The sequence below is a fragment of the Halichoerus grypus genome, chromosome 4 (genome assembly GCF_964656455.1).
Source record: "Halichoerus grypus chromosome 4, mHalGry1.hap1.1, whole genome shotgun sequence".
Classification (NCBI taxonomy): domain Eukaryota; kingdom Metazoa; phylum Chordata; class Mammalia; order Carnivora; family Phocidae; genus Halichoerus; species Halichoerus grypus.
The window spans coordinates 8,991,073-9,015,236 of record NC_135715.1 but is presented as its reverse complement, the minus strand read 5'-3'; the positions used below and the strand labels follow the sequence as shown (position 1 = coordinate 9,015,236).

Genomic DNA, 24,164 nt, shown 5'->3' with positions numbered 1-24,164 from the left:
TTTTATTTCTAGATCATTGATTTCTGTTCTAATCTTTATTATTTCTCTTCTTCTCCTGGCTTTAGGCTTCACTTGTTGTTCTTTTCCTAGCTCCTTTAGGTGTAAGGTTAGGTTGCGTATTTGAGACTTTTCTTGCTTCTTGAGGTAGGCCTGTGTTGCTATATACTTCCCTCTTATGATTGCTTTTGCTGCATCCCAAAGGTTTTGGACTACTATGTTTTCATTTTCATTTTATTCCATACATTTTTTTAAATTTCTTCTTTAATTTCCTGGTTGATCCATTCATTCTTTACTAGGATGTTCTTTAACCTCCATGTACTTATGGTCTTTCCAATTTTTTTCTTGTGGTTGACTTCAAGTTTCATAGCATTGTAGTCAGAAAGTATGCATGGTATGATCTCAATCTTTTTGTACTTGCTGAGGCCTGATTTGTTACCTAGTATGTGGTGTATTCTAGAGAATATCCCACATACACTCGAAAAGAATGTGTATTCTGGTGCTTTAGGATGAAATGTTCTGAATGTATCTGTTAAGTCCATCTGGTCCAGTGTGTCATTCCAAGCCATTGTTTCCTTGTTGATTTTCTGCTTAGATGATCTGCCCATTGATGTAAGTGGGGTATTAAAGTACCCTACTATTATATTATTATCAATGAGTTCCTTTATGTTTATTATTAATTGTTTTATATATTTGGGTGCTCCTATGTTGGGGGCATAATTATTTACAATTGTTAGATATTCTCGTTGGATAGACCCTTTTATTATGATTTGGTAATCTTCATCTCTTGTTACAGTTTTCGGGTTAAAATCTAGTTTGTCTGGGGGTGCCTGGGTGGCTCAACTGGTTAAGCGTCTGCCTTCTGCTCAGGTCATGATCCCAGGGTCCTGGGATTGAACCCCGCATCCGGCTCCTTGCTCAGCGGGGAACCTGCTTCTCCCTTTCCCTCTGCCTCCCCCTCCCTCCCCCTCTGCTCTCTCTCTGTCTCTCTGTCTCTCTGTCTGTCAAATAAATAAATAAAATCTTTTTAAAAATAAAATGAATAAAATCTAGTTTGTTTGGTATAAGTGTTGCTACTCCAGCTTTCTTTTGATGTCCATTTGCATGAAAGATGGTTCTCCATCCCCTCACTTTCAATCTGCAGGTGTCTTTAGGTCTAAAATGAGTCTCTTGTAGGCAGCATATAGACGGGTCTTGTTTTTCTTATCCATTCTGACACCCTATGTCTTTTAATTGAAGCATTTAGTCCATTATGGATAGATATGAGTTTAATGCCATATTATTACATGTTTTGTTGTTTCTGGAGATCTTCTGTTTCTTTCTAGTCTTTGTCATTTTTGGTCTTTCTTTCCCACTCAATATTTCCCTTTAAAATTTCTTACTGGGCTGGTTAGGTCACAAACTCCTTTGGTTTTGTTTGTCTGGGAAACTCTTTCTCTCTCCTTCTGTTCTGAATGCTAGCCTTACTAGTCAAGAGTATTCTTGGCTGTATATTTTTCCTGTTCAGCACGTTGAATATATCATCTTCTTGCCTGTCAAGTTTCTGTGGAAAGATCTGCTGCTAACCTTATTTGTCTTCCCTTGTAAGTTAGGGACTTCTTTTGTCTTGGTTCTTGTAGGAGTTTTTCTTTATATTTTGTAAATTTGACTATGATATGTCTTGGTGTAGTCTCGCTTTTGATGATTTTGAAGGGAGTTCTCTGTGCCTCCTGGATCTGGATGTCTGTTTCCTTATAGTTTTCAGCTATAATTTCCTCAAGTAAACCTTCTGTCCCCTTTTCCCTCCCTTCTTCTGGGACTCCTATGATATAAATGTTATTATGCTTTAAGGAGTCACTGAGTTCCCTAAGTCTACATTTGTGAATATTTTTCTTTCCCTCTTCTTTTCAGCTTCATTATTTTCCAGAATTTTAGCTTCTATATCACTTTTCATTCCTCTACTACTTCCATCCTCGTGGTCATTACATTCAGCTGGGTTCAAATCTTGGTTATTGCATTTTTCATTTTGGTGTGACTAGTTTTTAGGTCTTTTATCTCTGCAGTAAGGGACTCCCTGTGTCTTCTATACTTTTCTCAAGCCCAGCCAGTATCCTTATGGTTGTTGCTTTAAATTCTGGATCAGGCATATTACTTATATCTGTTTCAATTGGATCCCTGGCAGTAACCTTTTCTTTTTCTTTCTTTTGGAGTGAATTCCTCCATCTTGGCATTTTGTCTAGGTCTCTGTCTTCTTCTGTGTGTTGGGAAAGCCTGTTATGTTTCCTGCTACTGAGAGTAATGGCTTTATAAAGAAGACGTCATATACTGTCTAGGGCCTGGTGCTTTAGGAAGTGTCTCTGGTGTGTGCTGTGTGCATTCTGCGGAGCGTTTTGGCTACTGTTTCCCTTATGTCAGTCTTCTGCAGCGTTTCTCCTTGCCTGTAGTGGGGAGTGTTAGGACCTTGGCCAGACTATGACAAGTTTTAACTAGGTGGGCCCTGGTCTGTTTGTTGAAAGAGACCTGATGCTATTTCTACTAGAGCTGAAGCTTTGCAGAACTCTATGGTCAGTAGACGTGGTGCATGTTGGGGGGGGTTGCGGTTTGTCCCAGGTGTTCCTCAGATCCCTGCCTTCACCCTGTCTATGTCCGGGCCACTTGCCCACCTGGCTGTGCAGTGAACCTGTGTTCTATCCCTGGCAGGCCAGCTGAGTTTTAAAACTCCAAGCTTTAGGGACCAGTGCAGCACGGACCCACGCTGATCCTCTGGGGGAAGTTCTTCCATGCTGGGGCCGGTACCGGTTTGTCCCAGAAGGGCAGTTGCACCAAAGCGCAAGGATGTGGAGTCTGGAGAAAAGTGCAGGAAAGAGCCAGTGTCCGGGTTAGCAGCCCTCAGCAGGCGTCTCTGTGCTCTTGCTGAGGGGCAGGGGTGGCTAATGGCACCCTCCAGCTCTTTTGTCTCAGAAAGGCAATGCCACTTCTCCCAGATGCACTCCGAGAAGGGGGAACCGTCTCTCCCAGTGCATCCCAGCGGATCCTCAGATTGCTGCAGTCTGCTCCCGGGCTACCTGCCCTCCTTCTCCAGGAGCACTGCTTCGCCCTCAGGGCTTCACACCAGCCATGCCATGGACCTCTAAAACTCCAGTCTTTGAGCACTGCTGGTCGTACAAACTCACAAAAACCAGCCCCTCTCGTTTTCCCAGTCAGTGGCTTTGGGGGAGTGTTTTCCTTGTGCGATCCCCCATGTGTTCCTCTGTCTCTCTAGGCTCTCTCCATGACAGGGCTCCCTCCCCTCTACAGCACCTGTGATCCGTTTCTCCCCCAATTCATGTCTCTGCACCTCCTACGTTCCATAATGTAGCCTCTTCTCTCCCTCTAGTTGTGCAGTTCGTCCTGTCAGTCCTCAGATCGATTTCTCGGGTATTCAGAATGATTTGGTATTTATTTAGCTGTGTTCCAGGGAAGAGGCAAGCCTAAGGTCCTCCTACTGCTGTGCCATCTTAGCTCCTCGGTTTTATATTGTTAAACAATAGAAACTCAACTGACTAATTTAACAGATTGAAGGGAAGAAAAAATTCTCTGTCTTTCGAGATCGTCCAGGTGGACTAAGAATTAAATTTACATGAGACAGATTAACAGGAGAAAAAAACCCCAAAGTTTTATTACATGTGCACAGAAGCCCAATTATGAAATTGAGATCTAAAGAAATGCTCAAGACAGGCACTTTTTATACTTTTTAATTGACAGAACAAAGAAAACTCTGGGGGCTTCAATCAGTAAGGAATTCTAAACAGAATTTGGGTCGTCGAAGCAAATTAGTAAAAAGTAACAAACGTTGTTTATACAGCTTCCTCAGCTCTAAAATTTCCATCTCTGGTGATAAGGATGACTCTTTACCTACTGGTACGGGGAGAGTACTTTTCTCAGGGGAGATTCATTTCCTGCTTTCAGGGGGACAGAAGACGGTCTGAGTGTCCTTGCACGGGCTGTCTCATAAGTAACTTTTATTTAAAATAATCAGTTTCCAAAGTGGCACATTTTAAGGCAGCCTGCCCTTGGCCCCTACAAGATCAAATTGGCTTTATTGAATGATTCATGAATTGGGCAGCATCCTATCTAGCAAATAAAAGGGAGCTCCATCAAGCTGCGGAAGAAGAAAGGTTTCTAAAGGCCGGGGGGGGGGGGGGGGGGGGCGGGGGGGGATTGTTGGGGGAAAGGAAATTGTTAGCAAGTAATGCATTGTTTTAGGCAAGGTCCTCCTCCTAAGGGGAACAGAAGGGGTCTATCAGTAAATTTCCTAGTGCTGTAGTGCCTACCGGGAAATTCCATGTTGCCTGGTTAAAGGTTACATTGGCGGTGGGGGTGGGGATCGAAACTGCAGTTAAGTTAGTATTAAGTCTTGGTTTGCTGACATGGGGTCTTACTCTAAGGGACTCCATTTGGGGCCTGTGGTTTCCTTTTTAACAATATGATCAGTCCTGTCACCTCTTACCTTTCTATTTCCTACTGGTCATCTTCCCTGGCTCCTTCAGCTCTAGGCACCCAGGCCTCTTTGCTATCCTCACGGTCAAACCCACCAGACATGCCCCCAGTACAGGATCTTTGCCCTGGCTGTTCTTCCTCTAGTGGCTAACCCTGCATCTCCTTGGGGTCTTCACTTACGTGGCATTTTCTCAGTGTAGCCTTCCCTAATCACCTCACCCACTCTTCCTATCCTTCTGTCCTGGTCCCCTAATATCCTGTGAATGCGTCTGTCGCCTCACTGAACTGCAAACTCCATGAAGGCAGGGTGTTTTGTTATGGTAGTTTTACCTTGAATCTCCTGTGTGTGGAATCATGCCTGGCAAATCAATATTTCTTGAATGAATAAATCTACCCCAAGCCCAGTGCAGGTGGTAACTGTCCTCTTCCTTGTCACTCATTTGTGTGTGTGTGTGTGTGTGTGTGTGGGTGGGTGCACATGTATGTGTGGTTCTATGTAGTTTTATCACGTGCTGTATTCTGCTAACCAGCACTATGATCAAGATATAGGGCTGATCTATCACCACAAGTATCCCCCATGCTACCCTTTATAGCCACATCCGCTCTCCATATCCAAGATATTCTTTTTAAGAAAAATGTAATGTAAGACTATGGAAAGGTAGCTGGGGGGGCAGGGGCACAAGAGTGCCTGGCTCCCAGGGTCCCAAACAGACCAGGTTCAACTGCTCCCACTGACAAAATCCAAAGGCAGAGAGACGAGTGGTGGTGATACAAGAAAGTTCATTTCAGTGAAGCCAACACCCAGAAGACAGTGGACTAGTGTCTCAAAGACCATCTCCAAAGTGCCAAAAATATTTCCAGGTTTACATAAGGAAAATGTAGGGCAAAGATTAGTGGGTACATGCAGGTGGGCATTGAAAGTCAGATCGATCATTGTCTGGGAGTCAATCACATGGCATCCTGTTGGCACAGGGAAGTTCTTATTGCCTGGGGGGGTAGTTTGGGTTCCATTTAGGGGATGCTTTGCCCCCCCCCCAGTCTTTTTCCTAAGTTAAGAGAAAGCTGGAAAGAAGAACTTAATTAGGTTTGCATTCCAAATGGAGGTAGTGAAAGTCCTCTTTCAGGAACAGATTCATGATGTATTGTGGTTTTCTTATTTGGTTTTTGTTGTTGTTGTTTTTCTTTTTTTTGCGATGTCAAAGGCAAGACTATTTTACTGTGAACCCTCGATGGGCAGGGTAAATCTGGGGACATGCCAGACTTCTCCCTTCTTACGCAGCAAGAAGCATTACAACTGCAAGCATATCTTGCCATGATCCTTGAGGTATTGTTGAGTGAAAAAATTGCAGAAAAGAGATAAAGTTGCAGAAAACGTTTTTTTGGACAGGGAAAAATTCATATACATTTATATGAGCATATGAAGCTTTCAATTCAATTTCTCATACCCTACCTCAAATGTTCAAACTGAAGTCTGGTTCTCTAAACCAGACTTTGAAGGACACCGACCCATGAGACTTGCCAAGGTTACCATCCATCCGCAGGTCACACATTCCGTGCTCAACAATCAAAGTCACCCCTCTTGAATTCCTTATTGGAATCTCAACTCTCCTCATTTACACTTAAACACAAGATTTATAAGACAGGCAGAGGTGTATTATGAATGCCATCCTGTCAGCACCTACTTTTCCCTTGTTTTTACAACTAGACACGGTGCTCAGAAGAGGAATTCCTGCTATGCTAGTGTTTCATTTGAGGCCCAGGGAACACACACAGGCCAGCAGTCGCGGTGTCATTGTGATAGATTGAAATGGCACCTTCTCAGGCTGAGGGAGGAAAAGACTTGTGCAATGAGAAACAGATGTTCTGGAAACTTCTAGAGTTTTTGGTAAAAACTCCTAAGGCTTTATTGATCGGAGCCACAAAGTGAAGGAATAATTCTTCAGCCATTTCAGCTGCTAAAGTTTATACTACTAGCATAATGTAGAGACAGCCTCTTTGTTGATTAAAAATATTATGTTTTATGTTTTGTCACTAATCTTCCTGGAGCTGATCTTCGGATATAGTGTGTGCTAGGGATCGAATTGCTTTTCTTCCTTATAAGCGTACCTGTGATATTGTGATTTATAGTAAGAAATATATAGATTTGGTCTTTGTCCCCATTTCTGGCACTCAGCTCCTAAAACCCTTGGAATTTTCTAAGAGAGTGATCAGTGTGTCTTTTGTTATGGCAATAAGGTGACTTTTGTAAAGTAGCTAGGGATGGGGGCTGGTTGCCAAGAGAACCAACCAGGTGATTAGTGGGTTGGAACTTTTAGCTCCAGCCCCCAATCTCCCTAGGAGGGAAGAGGGGTTTGAGGTTGAGGCAATCACTAATGGCCAATGATTTGATCAATCATGTCTCTGTAATAAAACCTCCATAAAACCCCAGAAGGATGAGGGTTAGAGAGTTTTCAGGCTGGTGAGCCAGAACCATGTGCCACTGGGCCCAAGAACATAAACTCCTTTGTTAAGGACCTCATCCTATGTATTTCTTTATCTGGCTGTTGATTCATATCCTTGATATCCTTTGTAACAAGCCAGGGTTCTAGTGAGTAAACTGGTTTCCTGATTTCTGTGAACCATTGTAGCAAATCAATTGAAACCAAAGAAGGGTTCATGGTAATCTATGATTTATAGCCCTTGGTCAGAAGTACAGGTAACAACCTGGATTTGAGATTGCAGTCTGAAGTGGAGGGCAGTCTTGTGGGACTGAGCTCTTAACTTGTGGAACCTGATGCGTCTCTAGGTAGATAGTGTCAGAATGGAGTTGAATTGCAGGATACCCAGCTGGTGTGTGAGAATCGCTTGGTAGTGTGGGGAATCCCCCACACATTGGAATTAGGACCAGAATCATTAAACCCAGGTGTCCCAGCTCCTTGCACTGCAATGTGCAACCTTTCTCCAACCTTCCTGCAGTTTTGATTGTAGATTGAGTTTCCACATACACACGGGTCTGTGTCTGTTTATGCAGCACTTTTCTGTTATTCTATATTTTGTATCCCTGCACCAATATCACATGGTCTTAAATACTATAGCATTATAAAAAGTCTTGCTGCATCGTGGGGAAAGTTCTCACAATTCATCCTTCCTCAAGAGTGTTTAATTTTTCCTGTACTTCACAAGCCTGTACATTTTTAAAGAAAAAGTTCACAAAGTTCCACATAAAAAGGGGCAAGGCATATTTTGGTTGGGATTACATTGACTCTATATACCATGTGGGGGAGAAAGAACATCTTTTATATTGATTTTGCCAATCCATGAACATGTAATATTTTTTAATTTAATCAGTTTTTTTTTTAAGTTCTCATGATTTTCTCTGTAAAGGTCTTGTCCATTTTTGTTAGAGTTAGTTCCTCAAATATGTACTTCGTAGTTTTCAAAGCTATTGTAAGTGCTATCTTAAACATTTTTATTTCATTTTCTGTTATTAACTGGTATGTTGAAATGCAATTGAACTTTATATGTTGGTTTTGTATTTAGCAAATGCAAAATTCTCTTGTTAATTCCAACAATTTATCTGTAGATTCATTTGGGTTTTCTGTGTACTGAAGCTGGTTATCTGCTTTTAATGACATTTTTATTTATTATTTCTTCAATCCTACTTTCTACTTCTTTTTCTAGATTTACTGTGCTAGCTCAGATCTCCTTATCAGCAGTCCCTGTCTCCCTCCTTGTACAATCCAGAGGAATATTTTTATCAACTGTTTTGTAAACGCAAGTTTTTTAGTAGCTCTAAGATTTTATTTATTTATATGACAGAGAGAGACACAGTGAGAGAGGGAACACAAGCAGGGGGAGCAAGAGAGGGAGAAGCAGGCTTCCCGCCGAGCAGGGAGCCCGATGTGGGGCTCGATCCCAGGACCCTGAGATCATGACCTGAGCCGAAGGCAGATGCTTAACGACTGAGCCACCCAGGCGCCCCTAGAAACAATTTTAAGAAGGAAGGATTCCCACCTCATCCCATTTTTTAAGTGTAAATGCTTTTTTTTTTTTTAAAGAGGTGAAATCATTTGCTGGTTGTTTATTTTTTGCTACAACCAGAAAATAGTGGGATAGTGAATAGGGGATGCTTTGATTGTCGTGGGTGTCAGCTCAACATTCCATAGCTGGGGTAGTTTTTATATTTTATAATACAAAGCATATTAAATGGCAATTGGGAGTCAGTTGTGCATTTAATATGTCTTGGACTTTTTTTAAAAATATTTTATTTATTTATTTGAGAGAGAGAGACAGAGATAGCAGGAGAGAGCACGAGGAAGAGGGAGAGGCAGGCTCCCCGCTGAGCAAGGAGCCCGACTCAGGGCTCGATCCAGGACCTGGGATCATGACCTGAGCCGAAGGCAGACACTTAACCGACTGAGCCACCCAGGCGCCCCTGTCCTGGACATTTTAAATGACCTCTATATCCCTGTCATTTTTGGTAGGATTGTTTCCTAAAGAAAACCACTCCTTGATCTTGGCTCTTCCTGTCAGAATTTTGTGAATTCTGTAACATCTTGGTCTTGATCGTTGTTTTCATAGTAACTTTGTTAATGTGCCGTGCAAGATTGAAAGGTCTGAGTATGTAGTGTACATGACATTAAATTGTGAATTAATGGGACTTAACAGTGTAATAGCATATCAACATTTGAAGATATTGGTGCTTGATATACTGTTAAGGAAAATTCGCCTCCAAACTTTAAGCTGGAAAGTCACTGGAGTCAGTTTTAGAAAAGAATCACAACTACATGATTTTTTAAAATTTTTGGTATGTACATTAAGAATTGGGTACAAACTGGGGCACCTGGGTGGCTCAGATGGTTGGGCATCTGCCTTTGCTTCAGGTCATGATCTCCAGGTCCTGGGATGGAGCCCCACGTCGGGCTCCCTGCTCCACTTCTCCTTCTCCCTCTGCCTCTCCCCCTGCTTGTGCTCTCTCTCTCTCTCTCAAATGAATAAATAAAATCCTAAAAAAAAAAAAAAGCATTGTGTACAAATTAAAATGTCTGTACTGATCCTCAGAATAACCAATAAAAACTCAATTATGAAAGAAAAAAATCATCATCTTTTGAACATTAAAAGATACTGCAATAAGAATCTAAGACGTGCCATAAAATAGGAGGCATGTGGCAGATTCATTCAACAAAGTACTAGCTCTAAAATATACTTCTATGAATCTACCAGGAAGTCAAACAACTTAGTAGGGAAATGAACTAAACTAAGTAAATAAACAAATAAAAATTGTATAGGAAGTGCAACACAAATGGCTTAGGATCATATGAAAAGATGGTCAGCCTCATTGGTAATTAGACACATGAAAATTAGAACATAATGAGTTACCATTTTACCCCAGATTAGCAACAAAATTTAAAAATCTGATAATATCAAGTGTTGGCAAGGAATTAAAACAACCAGAAATCCTCAACTCTGCTGGAGAATGTAAGCTGGGACAATCAATATCTAGTAAAATTGCAGACGTACATACTCCATAACCCAGTAATTTTATTCCTAAGCAAATGGAGTCAGGAAACATGAATAGGAATGCTCATAGTAGCTTTCACTGGAATTGCCAAAAAATGGGAACACCCCAAATGCCCATCTACAATAGAAGGGATAAAAGAGTGATCCTATTCATACGATGAAATTCTGTGTATGTGTATAAATGAATGTAATGCCACTCTACGCATCAACAGGCAAGTAACAACAAAAGTAGCTTCGGTATGATTCCATCTATATCAATTTAAAAAGAGGCAAGATTCAACTACATTTCTTAGGGAAGTATATGTAGGTGATAGCAAGGAAAAGATCACAACCATCACAGTAGTGGTTGCATAGGAGCAGGTGAGCAGGAGATAATAGGGTGGGAGACAGAGGTTACTTCTAAGGAACCAGCAGCATTCCATTCCTGACCCCGAGTGGTAAGATCAAAGCAAAATCAGAGCTAGACAGTAAAGTGGTAAAAAAAAAAAAAAAATGTTACTCAGGACCATTGCAATAGGGGAAAGGAGATCTCAGTATAAAACCAGCTCAATTCCAAATACAGCATGGGCAAGTGGGAATTTACAGCCAAGGAGCAGGGTGGAGGTCATTGGATAGAAAATTACTAAGGAATCATCGTCAGGATTATGGGGGGAAATCTGACCCAACAGGGTTCTTGCTGAGAATACACCAGCATGATCAATCACCTGGGGGATGGGGAGGACCAGGAACCCAATTAGGTAACAAGAGTGATGGGATATGGAGGATGGGGATTCTTTCTAAACCGACTTAGCAGAGTGCTTGCCCAAATGAGATTTTACTACAAAGTGCAGATGGCCCTTGAAGGTTCAGGAGCTTGAGTGAAGCTTGGTCAAGCAGAATCTGCCAGTAATTATATGGTGTTTTCTTATATTTTTAAGATGCAGATACGTTTTATATTTTTCTGTGTATAGGATACGTCCCACAATTTATTCCTTTATTTATTTATTTATTTTTAAAGATTTTATTTATTTGACAGAGAGAGCCACAGCGAGAAAGGAAACACAAGCAGGGGGAGTGGGAGAGGGAGAAGCAGGCTTCCCACCTAGCAGGGAGCCCAATGCAGGGCTCGATCCCAGGACCCTGGGATCATGACCCAAGCCTAAGGCAGACACTTAACGACTGAGCCACCCAGGTGCCCCACATCCCACAATTTAAAAAATTTGCAATAGATTATTTAACCAGTGGTTAGATGGAAGGGAAAACTATTGAGTAAAGGAATTTGTAGGACATTATATTATGGTTTCAGTGTTAGGCTTTCTAGCTCCTTTTTAATTCTCTTAATCCCATTTCAAAGTGATTTTCAATATCCACCCATTCGATATTGAGTCTTTCTAGTTGCAGGCACCCTATTGGGTTACATGGGAGATCATGGTCTCTGCAGTCAAGTTGCTTCAAATCTGGCGATGATGAGATCACTACCACACCATGGGGTAATGACAGCCATACAAGTATGCAGATGGGGAGATTTGGAAGAGGGATTCCTGAGATGTGCACTGGAGGGTATCCAAGCCAGGAGAAGACAGTCCTGGCATTCCAGACCAAGAGGACAAATAACCAAGGAAGGTAAGAAGCAAGGCCCCTACAGAACGGTAAGGGGCTGGTGTTGCTGGACCTCAGGGTACATGTTAGGAGGTGGTGAGAAACTGGATTACAGATGCAGGCAGAGGCCAGTTATGAAAGGCCTTGTAAGGTATAGGAGTTAGAGTTATGTTTGGCCATGAGGCTGAGTATCCAAAATCACAGTGGCATAAAGACCGCAGTTCACAGCTTTGTCATTTAAGCCTTGTGTCCGGGTGAGTAGTGGCTGCCACGACGCTCCACACCAAGGCCAGGGCCCAGACCCGCTCTTCGCGCTGCTCCATGGCCCAAACACAGCTAATAATCAGCACAACACAGGCCTTTAAAATAAAATTGGTTTTATTATAAAATTTTAAAACCGTGCTTTAAAGGATCGTCGTGGGAATACTGCATCATAAGAAACATATGTTCATAATCCAGACAGTCACACAGTGGATTTTATACTGTCCATGGAATTAATATTTAAAAAACATTCTTCTTTTCAGTTAAGAAGAGTCTTCAGAGCACCATTATTTGAAGGGAAGGTATTTTGCATATCAGAGTTCATCTTTGGTCTGCAATTAAGAAGCAAAATATTTAGTGCCATCAAGAAGTCTTAGATGAGTCAAGAAAACTTCCGTTAGTCTATTAATTATTTTCCCCTAAAGATGGGAGGAGGAAAAAAGGCAAGTTGGTGCTGGAGGCTTGTAGGGCCTAGGACTATGCTTGGAATCACCCCTGGAGAAAGTCACATTGTGGTTTATGGGATTACTGATGGCCAACACAAACATCTAAGCGTCTGCATTCCTGTAAAGAGTCTGGGCTGTGAATCATGTCAGTGAAGGGCTAGAGCAGACAATGAGAAGGAAATTAACAAAGCCCTTCAGTGCACCAGTCAGGGGAAGATACTGATTTGGCACTCCTCAAAATCACTTAGACAAAGAGGAAAAATAAAAAAAAGGGGGGGGGAACTGGAGAAAGGAGCTGCCCAGTTTCATCTGGAGCCAACAAGTGTTATGTTACCAAATCACAAATCTCATGAGGGTACATTTCAAGTCCGGCGATTTTTCTCAAAGATTTTTAAGTTATCTCTACACGCAATGTGGGGCTCGAACTTATGACCCCAAGATCGAGTCGCAGGCTCTACGGATTGAGCCAGCCAGGTGCCCCCGATTCTGGCAATTTTTCTTTGCTCAATGTCTTTAATTCATTTTATGAACTTCCAGCACTGACAGGGGTTAATACTGATCAATTACCACTTCTTGGGGGTTAGTTACTTAGTGGCAAGTGGGTACCCCCAAAGAACAAAATAAAAACAAAATAACCAAAACTCTGATTTGTAGCACCTGCTGTTGTCATGGTGACTCTCCCACCAGGCGGATTCCAAGCTACCCGAAATTAACGAATGTGCAAAATTCCTGAATATGTCACAGTCAGTGAGCTCCTATCAACTGGTTCCATCACACCACTGGGGACAGTGATCACTTTATTCCTTTTAAACCTCCTTGTGAGACAGGCATGATAATAATTGCCAAATCTGCCTTCTCATCTTTGGTCACAATACCACAGTTTTCAGTTTGTCCATTTAGAGACATGAGGATATTGCTTAGAATAATATCAAGCCTGTATATTATATATGTATATGTAATATATATGTAATATATATGTATATGTAGATATATATGTGTGATATATACTACAATTTTTATACAATATATGTTCATTCAAACAAAAAACAAGTACAATCAAAACAACCTTCCCCTGCCACACCATGTCTTTATGCACAACCAGACACACAATCTGATGATGGAGACTAGTTTTCGTCTTAGCTTTTCTATAATCTAGCTAGATGATTCTAAGCTAAATTCTTCTTCAAGCTTGGTTTTTTAACCGTAAAATGAAGGCATTACTGGGTGACCCCTAAGGTCATTTTTAGCCTTACAAGTCTATGTGAATCTGCCTTTTATAAATGAAATCAGTATGCGCTGGCATCAACAGAGATTGCTTCTTAAATGAATAATCTGATAACATGAATAATCATGGTTATATATTTTTTTCATCTCTAAATTGAGGTAATGAACTTTGTCAAACCTATCTAACATGAACCATGTGAAAATACTTTTCAAACTGTAAACATCTATTCAAATGCCACGTGATTTGAATTCTCACGTTAAAAAAAGGCTTTGGGGGGGGCGGGGAGGGGGGTTCCTGTGTCTTCTCTCTTATCTGCATGTCAGCGCCCTTTCTTCAGCCTGGTTGTCCATGGCATCCGCCTCTCTGGTGGACTGAACTGCATGGAGGCCCCTGGAGGAGCTCAAATTCTTGCTGTCTGACTCAATGACTAAAGGAACGAATGAGGACTTGGAACAACACTAGTTCTTACTCTGACATTGGCCAGTTCTGGTTACCTTTTTCCTATGGCACGTGCAAGGAAAGAGGTCATCCTCAGCCTGTGGTTCTACCCTCTTCATGCCCTCTCGGATTTGGGGCTCACTCACTTGCAGACTGGCATATTCCTGTGTAAGCAACAATTCAAAAGCTTTCCTTATGTAACTTAAAGTACATTCACCAAATTAGATACACTACACTGTAATTTGCTAGAATATGGTCCTTTTAATCATATGTGACAAGTTGTGATAAGCAAAATTCTTCATACTCCCCTTAAACACCCAACACCAGAGCTTCTGAGAGGGGGCTGTCCTTTGGACACTGGCTGCCTATTGCTAATGGACCTCTTCTTATTTTCTCCTTTATATATACGACTTGTAGGGTTTGGGTTTTACTACTGTCTGCCTTGAAGTGAAAATAACTGTGCACCCGATCTCCCCTAGACTGGGAATTTGAGAACAGAGAGTATTCCCACCATGGCCTGCACAGCCTCAGACAGCACCTTCGTCTATAATGTGCTTGCTCTGGGCTAGGTGGTGACGCTCTAGTAAATGCAATCTGAATCAATGAACACAACCCCATGGATCTTTAGGAATTTGGACAGTGAGTCCCCTGCTCTTCAGTTTACACACTTCACCCTCTCCACCCCTTCACCATCCCCTAGGAAGGTGAAAAAGGGGGAGGAGCCAGTGCAGACCAGAAAACAGACTGACTTTGTTCTATAGCAGAGTCTAAGATTTGGGGCTCAATACCTGCAATTCTGAGATTAAAACAAAAATCTTAATTTAGATCTAGTAGTATTATTAGCAAATTACTTGTTTACTAGCCTTTTAAATGATCAGATATACATTGATTATAATCCCTAAATGCTTAGGTCCATGAAAACACTTTCCAAGAGACATCATAGCTCATATGGGATCAGCATTATAGGTCTGAAGATACTGTGCACTGTTTATAGACAAAGAACTGGTAAGGCAGCAGCAAGATTGTACAAAGATAAGATACAGATCCACGTACAGTAACTTTGCAGGGTCAGAGGCCAATTTCCTAACCACACACACAGAGTGTGAACATAAATACTTTTCCCATTATGTTGTAGCATTCTCCTCTAGCTCATCTTTGGTTTTGTACTATTTTCATTACTATTTGATGTTGGTCCCTGTTTTTTGCCCACATAAGTATGTATGTATATATATATCTCCTTATATTAATATACTTTAAGAAATTATTAAGTGAAATATTATTTGCTGTTAACATGTCCAATTATAAATTGTATGTCTGTTCTCTTAGAAAATACTGACCTGGAAAAGTTTAAAATAGTAACAGAATATGTCATCACCCATGAGATTATTTCTTGCAAATTCCTGTCCTGCTTTTGCTATCTTCTTTGCCTATAGGAACAATGACAACAGAAGCCTTTAATGAAACATATTTTTTTCCATGCAGACATATGCAAACTGATCTTCAGAGTCCACATATAATGGGATAATGGCAGGAGGAATTTCTTTGAGGGTAGTCTTATGTGGTAAAGGGAATGTTTAAGAGGGTATGCTCAGATTAAAGGGAGGTTTTTTAAAGATTTTATTTGTTTATTTGATAGAGAGAGATATAGCGAGAGAGGGAACACAGCAGGGGGAGTGGGAGAGGGAGAAGCAGGCTTCCCGCAGAGCAGGGAGCCCGATGCAGGGCTCCATCCCAGGACCCCAGGATCATGACCTGAGCTTAACGACTGAGCCACCCAGGCGCCCAAAGGGAGGTTTTTTTAGACTTGAAGTTTGAGGAATCATACTGGACCTTTCAGAATTAAGCCTCTCTTGCAGAGAGAGGGCACACATTTAATGGAGTGACAATGACATTGTAAAGTAAATTCAAGACAAAGCTTAACGCACTGCCGTAACAGTTCTCAGCAATTCATCTTCAGTTTACTTCGTGCAATCCCGCCTTTTAATCTAGAGCAGTGAGTTTTCCTTCCTGCCAGTCTGGCCGTCTTAATTTTCACATTGCTAGCAGAGGTGACGCAGTGCTTGGGGCTCTGGTCAACCTGACCAAAAGACAAGGCATCCTCAAGGGCAACATTTAGCTTTTGGTTTCAAGTGCAGAGTGGACAGTGAATCCAAGCCTGGACGCCTGTGTTCACCCCGAGGGGGGCTGATGTGCTGCCATGGGGAGGTGGCGTTCCATTTACAGTAAGGGTCTAAATCTGAGCATCCTGAATGCTTTTCAGGGACAAGACATTTAAAATGAACCCCTGCTATTGGGGTAGAAGAGACTGACCTTACCTCTTCATCATGATCTTTTGCCCACTTGAGTTTTTCTAGGAGATCACTCAGGTTGCTTTTGACAGGAATGTAATGTTTCCAGGGCTGCAGCTCGTTGTAAAAGTGTTCGTAGTAGATGGAGTCCTGCTTTAGCACAACACTGTCACCGACTAGGAGATAGGGCAGGCGATACGCGGCGACAGTGCCATCGATGTTTATTTGATACTTATGCTGCAAGACAGCGGTAAAATAAAAGCCGTCATTAAATTGCCTTTCTCCACTCTTGATTCTCCTCCTCCTTCCACACTTGAAGCCTCAACATTGTCAGGTGCAAACTGGCCAGATTTTGCCCTCTGCCTCTGCCATGGAGTAAATGCTATTATAGAACACCTGACCTAGAGCTAAAGGCTTATTGCAATGCCCTCCTGAATTTCACAAAGGGGCCAAGAGTCCGACGCTAAAGCAGACAATAAAATAATAAGACTGCTGTCTTAAGAAAGATAGATTTATCGTGACTCTGTAATCCCTCTACTGCTTTACTGATCACATGTGAGCACCTAAGGGGATGGCAGCCTATGTGATGTTAGCCATCCCTTTTAACATCAGATGGCTACACACAAGTGTTGAGGAAATTAACAAGCTCTGGGGCAAGGGCATCTATGAATAAAAATATTCATAGAGCTGTGGTAATCAATTAGTCTTTAGTTGTAGCAAATTCAACAGGTAGGAATAAAGCAAAGGCATGACAGAACACCCTCTGATGAGGGGTGGCTGATAACAGCTCTCTTTGGTTCTATAACCATTTCTTTCAGAAGTCTTTGTGATATGCAGATGGAGGAAACACTGACAATTCAACTTACGGCATTGTGTAGGTCTACCTGCTTCCCATCAAAAGAAAACCTGGCTACCTACAGCACAGATAGAGTTTGCTAATCACTTGCCTTCCCACATACAGAGGACAGGTGACTACCTTTTGTCCACCATTCCTTCCATGACGTGGGTCTTTAGAAACCACTTAGTGGTTTGGAGAACAGGGCAGTGTCCCACTGCCTAGAAGAAAGAGTGAGAAAAAGGATCCCTCCCCAGGAAACATGAGCAATCCAGGTTTTAGATACAGAAAGCCCTCCCTAATTCCCAGGCAATCATTTGGTTGGGTTTCAAGACATTTCCCCATCAGAAAGTCTGATAAGAGACACCTGGTTTATATCTTCTTTAGTCTGTTGCGATGCTCTGGGAGAAGTATTTGTAAAATCACATACATACATTTAATAATAAGAAAGGATTTGGAGCTGAAATGTGCTTACCTTGAGGGTCAGTTGGGGAAAAAAATTCTAGCTCTACCCAGGCCCCAAGCTCCCTTGATGCATATTTAAGGTCAGGTCTGGGTACTTTGTACAACCCACATTGCCACAGTGGTCCCTGGGGCCTCATGCCTTGATGTTCACCTCTCTCACCCCCTCTCGTTTATAGGCCTCAGTTTCCCTCCCCCAAATGAAGACATTTGGAAAAACAAAAAGGATTGGACACAACTGAGGCCATACCTTGAAGAAATCGAAAAATGAAATGTGTTTCACAATAGGACCATATAGGCTTTCATCGTGTTTAAAGAAGAAGAAGTTGGTGAAGGCAGCGTCTATGAGTTCCGGGTGTTTCCTGCTGAGCTTAACCAGCTCCAGCCTCTCTTTGCGGCTGTCACGCCCTCTCCACATAGCGGTGGAGTTCTTGCTTTCCCAGGGAGGACCCGTGTTAGCTTGCACAGACATCATGTCCAGACTTACTCTGGAAGACAGAAAGGGCCACAGGTTTTCCTCCCCAACCATCACAGCGCAAAGGTGGCTGAACGCAACAAGGAAAGAAAACCAAGGCTCTGGGTCATCTTAGACCCGTCTCTCACCGGCCCATGGTTTCTAGAACAGAGTCAGTCAAGTCGTAGGTAGGCATCACGATATCCTTGGAATCCATGGAGCCACACCAGGAAAAGATCGGATGGATGTGTGAGCTGGATTTCTTTTTTTCCAAAGGCCAGTCTCCCAAGTTAACAAAAAACTCCACATCTGGCATCTTCACCTGGAAAAGGAGGGTAAAGAGCTTGTCTACATCAGTGGCAGTGGATAATCCCTTCTATGGATCAATGTGTGGGGAAAGGCAGCCTCGTGCATGCAGTCTTTCCACCCCTGCTTGGCCACATAAGAACAGGTGTCAGGTCTGGAACACTTCTTTACCAAGAGATAGAGCCCTCGCAGTCTGGGCGGGGGCTCACCTCCTTGTGAGTGAATGTACTTCTTGTTCTGCTTAAGCGCAGGTGTCCACGGCCCTCGGGCTGCCCGGCTTGCCGTATTCCAGACCCCACTGGGAGGGATCAGGGAGCTTCCACTGCAGCAAGAAGTGAGGTGCTTGCAGCCACAGTGCGCAGTGTGGGGGGGTATGCGGGCGGGGGTGGTGGTGGGCAGATCTGTAGGCCCAGGGTAGGGCCACACAGCAAGGGACTGGATCTTGTTCCCTGTCCTCTGTTACAAGTAAGCGCTATAGCCCTTGAGGCTGGTATGCGTGCTGTTTTCAGCAACCTCGAATCCCTCACAGGTTTCTTCCTTGGGTGGCATTTACCTGCCTTTTCACTTTGGCCGGATTCACGTAATATCCTATCCTGCAACACAGCCAGACCACCCAGTGGTCACAAGAAAATTAGGAATTAGAAATTCTGGACACACAAGAAAATTTAGAAATTGTACCAAATGAAAGACCAACTTTACAAGCTTCAGGTGATGATAATTACCCCAATTTGAATAGTGGGTAATTTTTTAGAATACTGTCATATATATAAGCATACTAGATATCCTTTCTGTGACGTGCAAATTGGCCAATAGACTGGCTTCAAAAAGAGATGAAATGGCAAAGATAATCTCAGTTCTAATGCTGCCAAGAGACTCTAGGATGATCAGAAAGAGAAAGGGAATTACTGGAAAACAATTACAGCTCAAAGCACTGGGACTCTAACCCTAGTTCCTGGTTAATGAGCCAGATGTGCCCATTTAAGAAATATACCCCCCACCCCAGATAGTGGGGGGACCAGAATCTGAACTCTGGAAGCCCAACACCAAAGCCAGCTCTAAGGATTTCCAAACTAGACCACCTCTACTGACAAGTGGTACAAACGTGTTCAAAGAACCTGTTTGGTTTTTCTTTTTTTTTTAATCAAGCCACAGGTAAATGTTTGGGGTTTTTGGTCAGTCTGAAAAGCATCTTGAGAAACTGGAGTCCTGAAGAACAGTCTTATTTTTCCACGGATTGACACAGATGAGCAAGGAAAACTTGCCAGCACCCTGAAGTCTCAGCTGAAGGAGACAGAATACAGATGCTTTGTAGCTGCCTATGTTCAGAATAAACTCACTATAAGTACTCTGCAAGCTTGAGAAAGTACTGTGATTTTCCATGAGTAATTCAATCAAGATATAGACACAGAGTATCCAATAAATTGTTATTAAGCAACTGGTAACAATGTGGGTAGTTTTTCCTATCAGCCAGTTTACTATCACTGTGAGGTTCTCCACTAGAACCTCACGAAAAGCACTTTATACCAAGAAACGGGATTCAGCATACAGTAAGCCTTCTCTGGGCTCAAAGTAGGTTTAGTACTAAAACAATTTTATTCTAAGACATTTTCCCTTATAAGGTATTGCTGTGGGTTGAATTCTGTCCCCCCAAAAGATAGGCTGAAGTCCAAAACCTCAGTATCTCAGAATGTGACCTTATTTGGAACTAGGGTTGTTGCAGATAAAATTAGTTAAGCTGAGGTCCTACTGGAGTAGGGCGGGCCCTGATCCAATATGACTAGTGTCCTTACCAGAAGAGAAGAGAGAGACACACGGGGGAAGCGGATGGTAAGGGGCAGAAGCTGGAGTGAGGTGGCTGCAAGCCAAGGAGCCCCAAGATGGCCGGCCGGGCACCAGAAGCAGGGAGAGGAAGAAAGGGTTCTCCCCTACAGCTCTCGGGGGGGGGGGGGGACGGGGGACGGGGAGGCCTGCTGACGCCTTGCTCTCAGACTTGTAGCCTCCAGAACTACGAGAGAACAAACATTTCTGCTGTTTTATGCCACCAAGTTTGCAGTACTTTGTGACAGCAACCCTAGGAAATTCATATAGGTACCCTATGTGACGTAAAGCTTCAGAACAGTATTATAATAAGGTTCCAGAATAGAACACCACTGATGCTGTTATTTTTTTAAAAAATTATATAGTAAAACCTGGGCTGAAACTGTCTATTATACCTAAGAGAAAAGAAATACTTACTTTTCTAGTCAAAGAAAGTAGTATGGCATCCATGAAAATTCGAAAACCTACATGTTCACCATGAGTCTTGATATAAACCTAAAAGAGAAGTGAACATTTATTAAGTTAACCTAGAAATGGTTTATTTTCCGTCACCCTTATTTCCATTTTGTTTATTATGTTAATCTAAAAGTACTGGCAGATTTCATTGAGGTAAAGCTTATCACAATGATCCTCAGAATGATTTTTTTTTTTTAAGATTTTATTTTTAAGTAATCCCGACACCCATCTTGGGGCTTGAGCCCACACCCTGAGATCAAGAGTCGCAGGCTGCACCGAGTGAGCCAGCCAAGCATTCCACAGAATGATTTTTAATAAAACTCTGTAGCTACTTAGAGCCAAATGGACAGAACAAATAAAAAATCACTAAGGCAAACAAGCAAACCTTAATCACAAATCGTACCTTGTTATCCTTCAAGGTATAATGACATAAGCTTTGTCTTTGTCCAAATCTTTTTGGGATTTCTTCTGCAATCTTTTCTGGATCAACAGCAGGGAAATGTGCCAGATCTCTCTGAATCTGAGTAATGGTTTCTGGGCAGTTCATCTCCTGTGACCAGGCTGCACTATCTTCCAAAGGACAGTCACAGTTTTCATGGTAAACCGGCCCTAATTACACACAAGTAACAAAATATCACAGTAATAATTTCACTCAGCATTCAAAACAACTAAGAAATATCCATTATGTGGCTTCATAAATACTGTTGTTTTAAAATTATGTTACAAATTACCTTTTAAAATATATGGAGATTTGGCAACATGTTGACCTTGGAATTTAACTTCTATCTTCAGATTTTTGTAGCTTGCGTACATTCTGTATCTTACTATGAAGGACCCATCCTTTCGGTCTAAAACCTGGACTCCAACTCTAGTGAACTGCTCTTCCGGTGCCGAGATTTTAATTTGGAACACCTTTTCACCTGGAGAAGATGTGAACCTGTCATGGGAAGAACAGCAAGACATAAAGATTATTTCAAGGCACAAATGCACAAAGATTATGCTCTCGTCTGTTAGCCTTACTGTTTTCCTCCATACTCTCTCCCTAACATATATGCTTATTGCTTCTCTCACATGCTTGTAGTATCAGAATGAATGTGATGGATCAGAGATTTAAAAAAAAAAAAGCAGAGGATGACAAATGTCCACAATAACATAAACATTTCATTAGAAAATTACAAGGGAATATATAAAGACTACATATTTATGTAAACATAGAACCCACTTACGCATTCTATATATAAAAATATTCTTATCAATCTGTGCACCTGGTAATTTGCCTCTAAAGATAATGACCTTTTGAAAAATCTCAATGATTCTTTAAAAGAGCAGTATTATAAATCATGTTCAGCCATGGGCAAAAGCCAGTAGGTTGTGTATCATCTAAGTGACACTGTATAAAGTTGTGTTTTTTTTTTTTTAATGTGAGTGCTCTTGCTATGAAGATTTTTAAGATGGTATTTAGTTCCCCCAATTGTTATAACCAAGTGACAAAACTGATAACTTTTTTCTCCCTCTGCTTTGGAAAACGTCTTGATAGTTTTTCTTAAAATACCCAAGATTTTTTTTTCCCTACAAAATATACACGGTCAGCATCCACCAATAAAAAAAGACAATCATTTCGAGAGTATGTGAATTCTAAAACTAAGCTTTGAGTTATCAATTTAATTGCTGGAATTCAGTGGAATGAAATAATGTTCCTTACAAACAGTAGGAGATTCACACTTTGATACTTTCTGTATCAGATACTGTATCAAATTCTGTATCAGACACTTTCTGATAAGTTTCTGTAACTTTAAAGTTTCAAAGAGTGCTTCATTTTTCTTTCTGAGTTTCAAAACATGCTTACCTGCGATGTCTCCCTGAAAACAGAGGGCAGCACCAGAGAAAGATGAACCAACCAAGTTTTTAACAACTGGGTTTACATTCCTTACAACAGCTTATGCCAAAGTAGGTGGAAAAGGTGCTTCTAGCAAAGTCCAGGGGCTTTGTCTCTCCAGTCCTGTGTGAGTTCCTATCAAAACAGCCAGGAGAAGAGCTAATCCGGAATTATTTCTAAAGCTACAGAGAATAAAATTGATTGGGACGGGGAAGACTGTTACAACCAGATGTGGATAGCATCCAAATATCCTGGAATTTAAACTGCTGTGGAAAAACGGGATCTTGGGCGGGAGAAACAGTACATTTTAACTGCATTCCAAAAGAGTTAGGGAGCCGTTTCTCGACTTACTTATTTCCTGATGTATCCACCGCCTGAATGTAGAAATAGCGTGCGGGAAGGACGACGGCTGCCTTCAGCCCGGGTCCCCATACTTCGCTCTTCTCTGGACTCAGTCGCCTCTCTCTGCCGGTCTCGGCGAGTGCTGGCACTGTCCCCCCAAAGAAGCAGTAAAGCAGCAAAATGCTAAACATTTACAAGACCGACTCTCAAATGATCCACGGATAAATGAAGTGTAAGAGGTGATCGGGACCAGCCGCGCCTTGGGCAGGGGCACGTTGGCTGATCACAGCAGCAAACACGACTCCAAAAGGTGTCCCTTGCTGTGCAGGGCAGGCGCGCGGGTCTCCACTTTTCCCCAGGAAAATCACAGGCGGAGCGCTGGCTTGTCCAGCTGACGGATGCCAGTCCTTTTGCTCAAACGAGCAGGAACCACGCTACTCCTCTTTCTTGGGACAAAGATAAACTTGTGTTGCTCCTGCAACTGGAGCATCATTGGGGGCGAATCGGTCTCAGGTTCCAGCCCAAGGTGCAGGGCGAGGGGATTGGCCTGCGTGTCGGCTGGGCTGAGTAAGGCCTTCTCCAAGTGGATGGCTCAGTGGCGTCCGTGCTCAAAGGCTTCCTGGGACTTGTAGTTCGCGACAGGACTAGCGGAAATCTCGCCAGGTTTTACCACCTCTCACTCATTTATTTACTTTGCGGTCACCGCTTTCAGGGAACAGTTATAAACTAGATGCCCAATAGAGTGGCGTGCGGGGACACAACTAAGATTTTTTTTTTAAATTGTCACCATATCCTCCGCACGTGCAGAGGGCAGGTATAAAACGATGAAAGGAAGGTGTTGTCCATGATATCCGACAACCGGTCGCCGGGCACAGCCGTCCAGGGCGCTGTCCCCGCGCGCTCCAATGGGACGAGAGACGCCAGCCCCAGGGTAACCGGAGGCGCGTCGCGGGCCGCGCGCGGGAAGCTGTGATCTGAGTCCGGCGCCCGCTCTGCGGCGGCCGCAGCGACTCGACCCCGCCGGACAGGCCAGAGGTATCCCGGGCTGTGGGCTGGGCGGAGGTGGCGGCCCGCTTCTGTGCGCCCAGTGCGCGGGGCCCTCCACCTGGCACCCGCGCGCCGCGAGCCCGGCCTGCTGCCGCCCGCCGGCTCTGGACGCCGCCTATGCTGCCTGGGTGGCCAGGGGCCACGGCCTCTCGGGAGCCCCGGGGCCGTCCGAGTGAAGGCCGCTGCATCCGTGCCCGTCCTCCTCCCGGGAAAAAGTGAGGCGAAGAGCTGGGCAGCAAGATGGGGGAAGTGTTAGGGAGACGAGGGACGAGTGCTCTCGGGAACAAAGCCTGATTTGGAGATGCCCGCGTGGATACCGATGGCTCCTGCCCGGCGCGGGTCTCCACGCCACGCAAGGCCGGGCCTGGCCCGGAGCCT

General features: G+C 43.0%; 2 protein-coding genes across 9 annotated transcripts in view; one reads left to right on the top strand and one right to left on the bottom strand.

Moving 5' to 3' along the window:
* The window catches only part of BIVM (basic, immunoglobulin-like variable motif containing), a 146,087-nt gene that overhangs the window by 79,210 nt on the left and 42,713 nt on the right, over positions 1 to 24,164 (top strand). Inside the window, exon 1 of one of the 5 annotated variants that reach the window (XM_078070105.1) lies at positions 23,451 to 23,774. The exons of 3 other annotated variants lie outside the window; for them this stretch is intronic. The gene's annotated coding sequence lies outside the window, so the exon portion shown is untranslated. Of the gene's footprint in view, positions 1 to 23,450; positions 23,775 to 23,943; positions 24,002 to 24,164 lie in introns of those variants that run through there. One more of the 5 variants, XM_078070110.1, reaches the window with a different exon arrangement.
* POGLUT2 (protein O-glucosyltransferase 2) lies at positions 11,893 to 23,389 on the bottom strand. 4 transcript variants are annotated; one of them, XM_036118112.2, is made up of 10 exons: positions 22,749 to 23,389; positions 21,253 to 21,458; positions 20,925 to 21,130; positions 20,483 to 20,560; positions 18,091 to 18,263; positions 17,738 to 17,975; positions 16,218 to 16,427; positions 15,240 to 15,329; positions 13,959 to 14,066; positions 11,893 to 12,125 (listed from the first exon to the last, which is right to left on the bottom strand). In XM_036118112.2, the coding sequence occupies exons 1-10, from the start codon at positions 22,928 to 22,930 to the stop codon at positions 12,108 to 12,110; spliced, it is 1,509 nt and encodes a 502-aa protein (XP_035974005.2). In that variant the 5' UTR covers positions 22,931 to 23,389; the 3' UTR covers positions 11,893 to 12,107. The 4 variants fall into 4 exon arrangements, 2 of the variants coding, with proteins under 2 accessions (XP_035974005.2, XP_035974006.2); XR_013446859.1 differs by lacking the exon at positions 13,959 to 14,066 and having other exon boundaries at positions 16,213 to 16,427; XM_036118113.2 differs by lacking the exon at positions 13,959 to 14,066.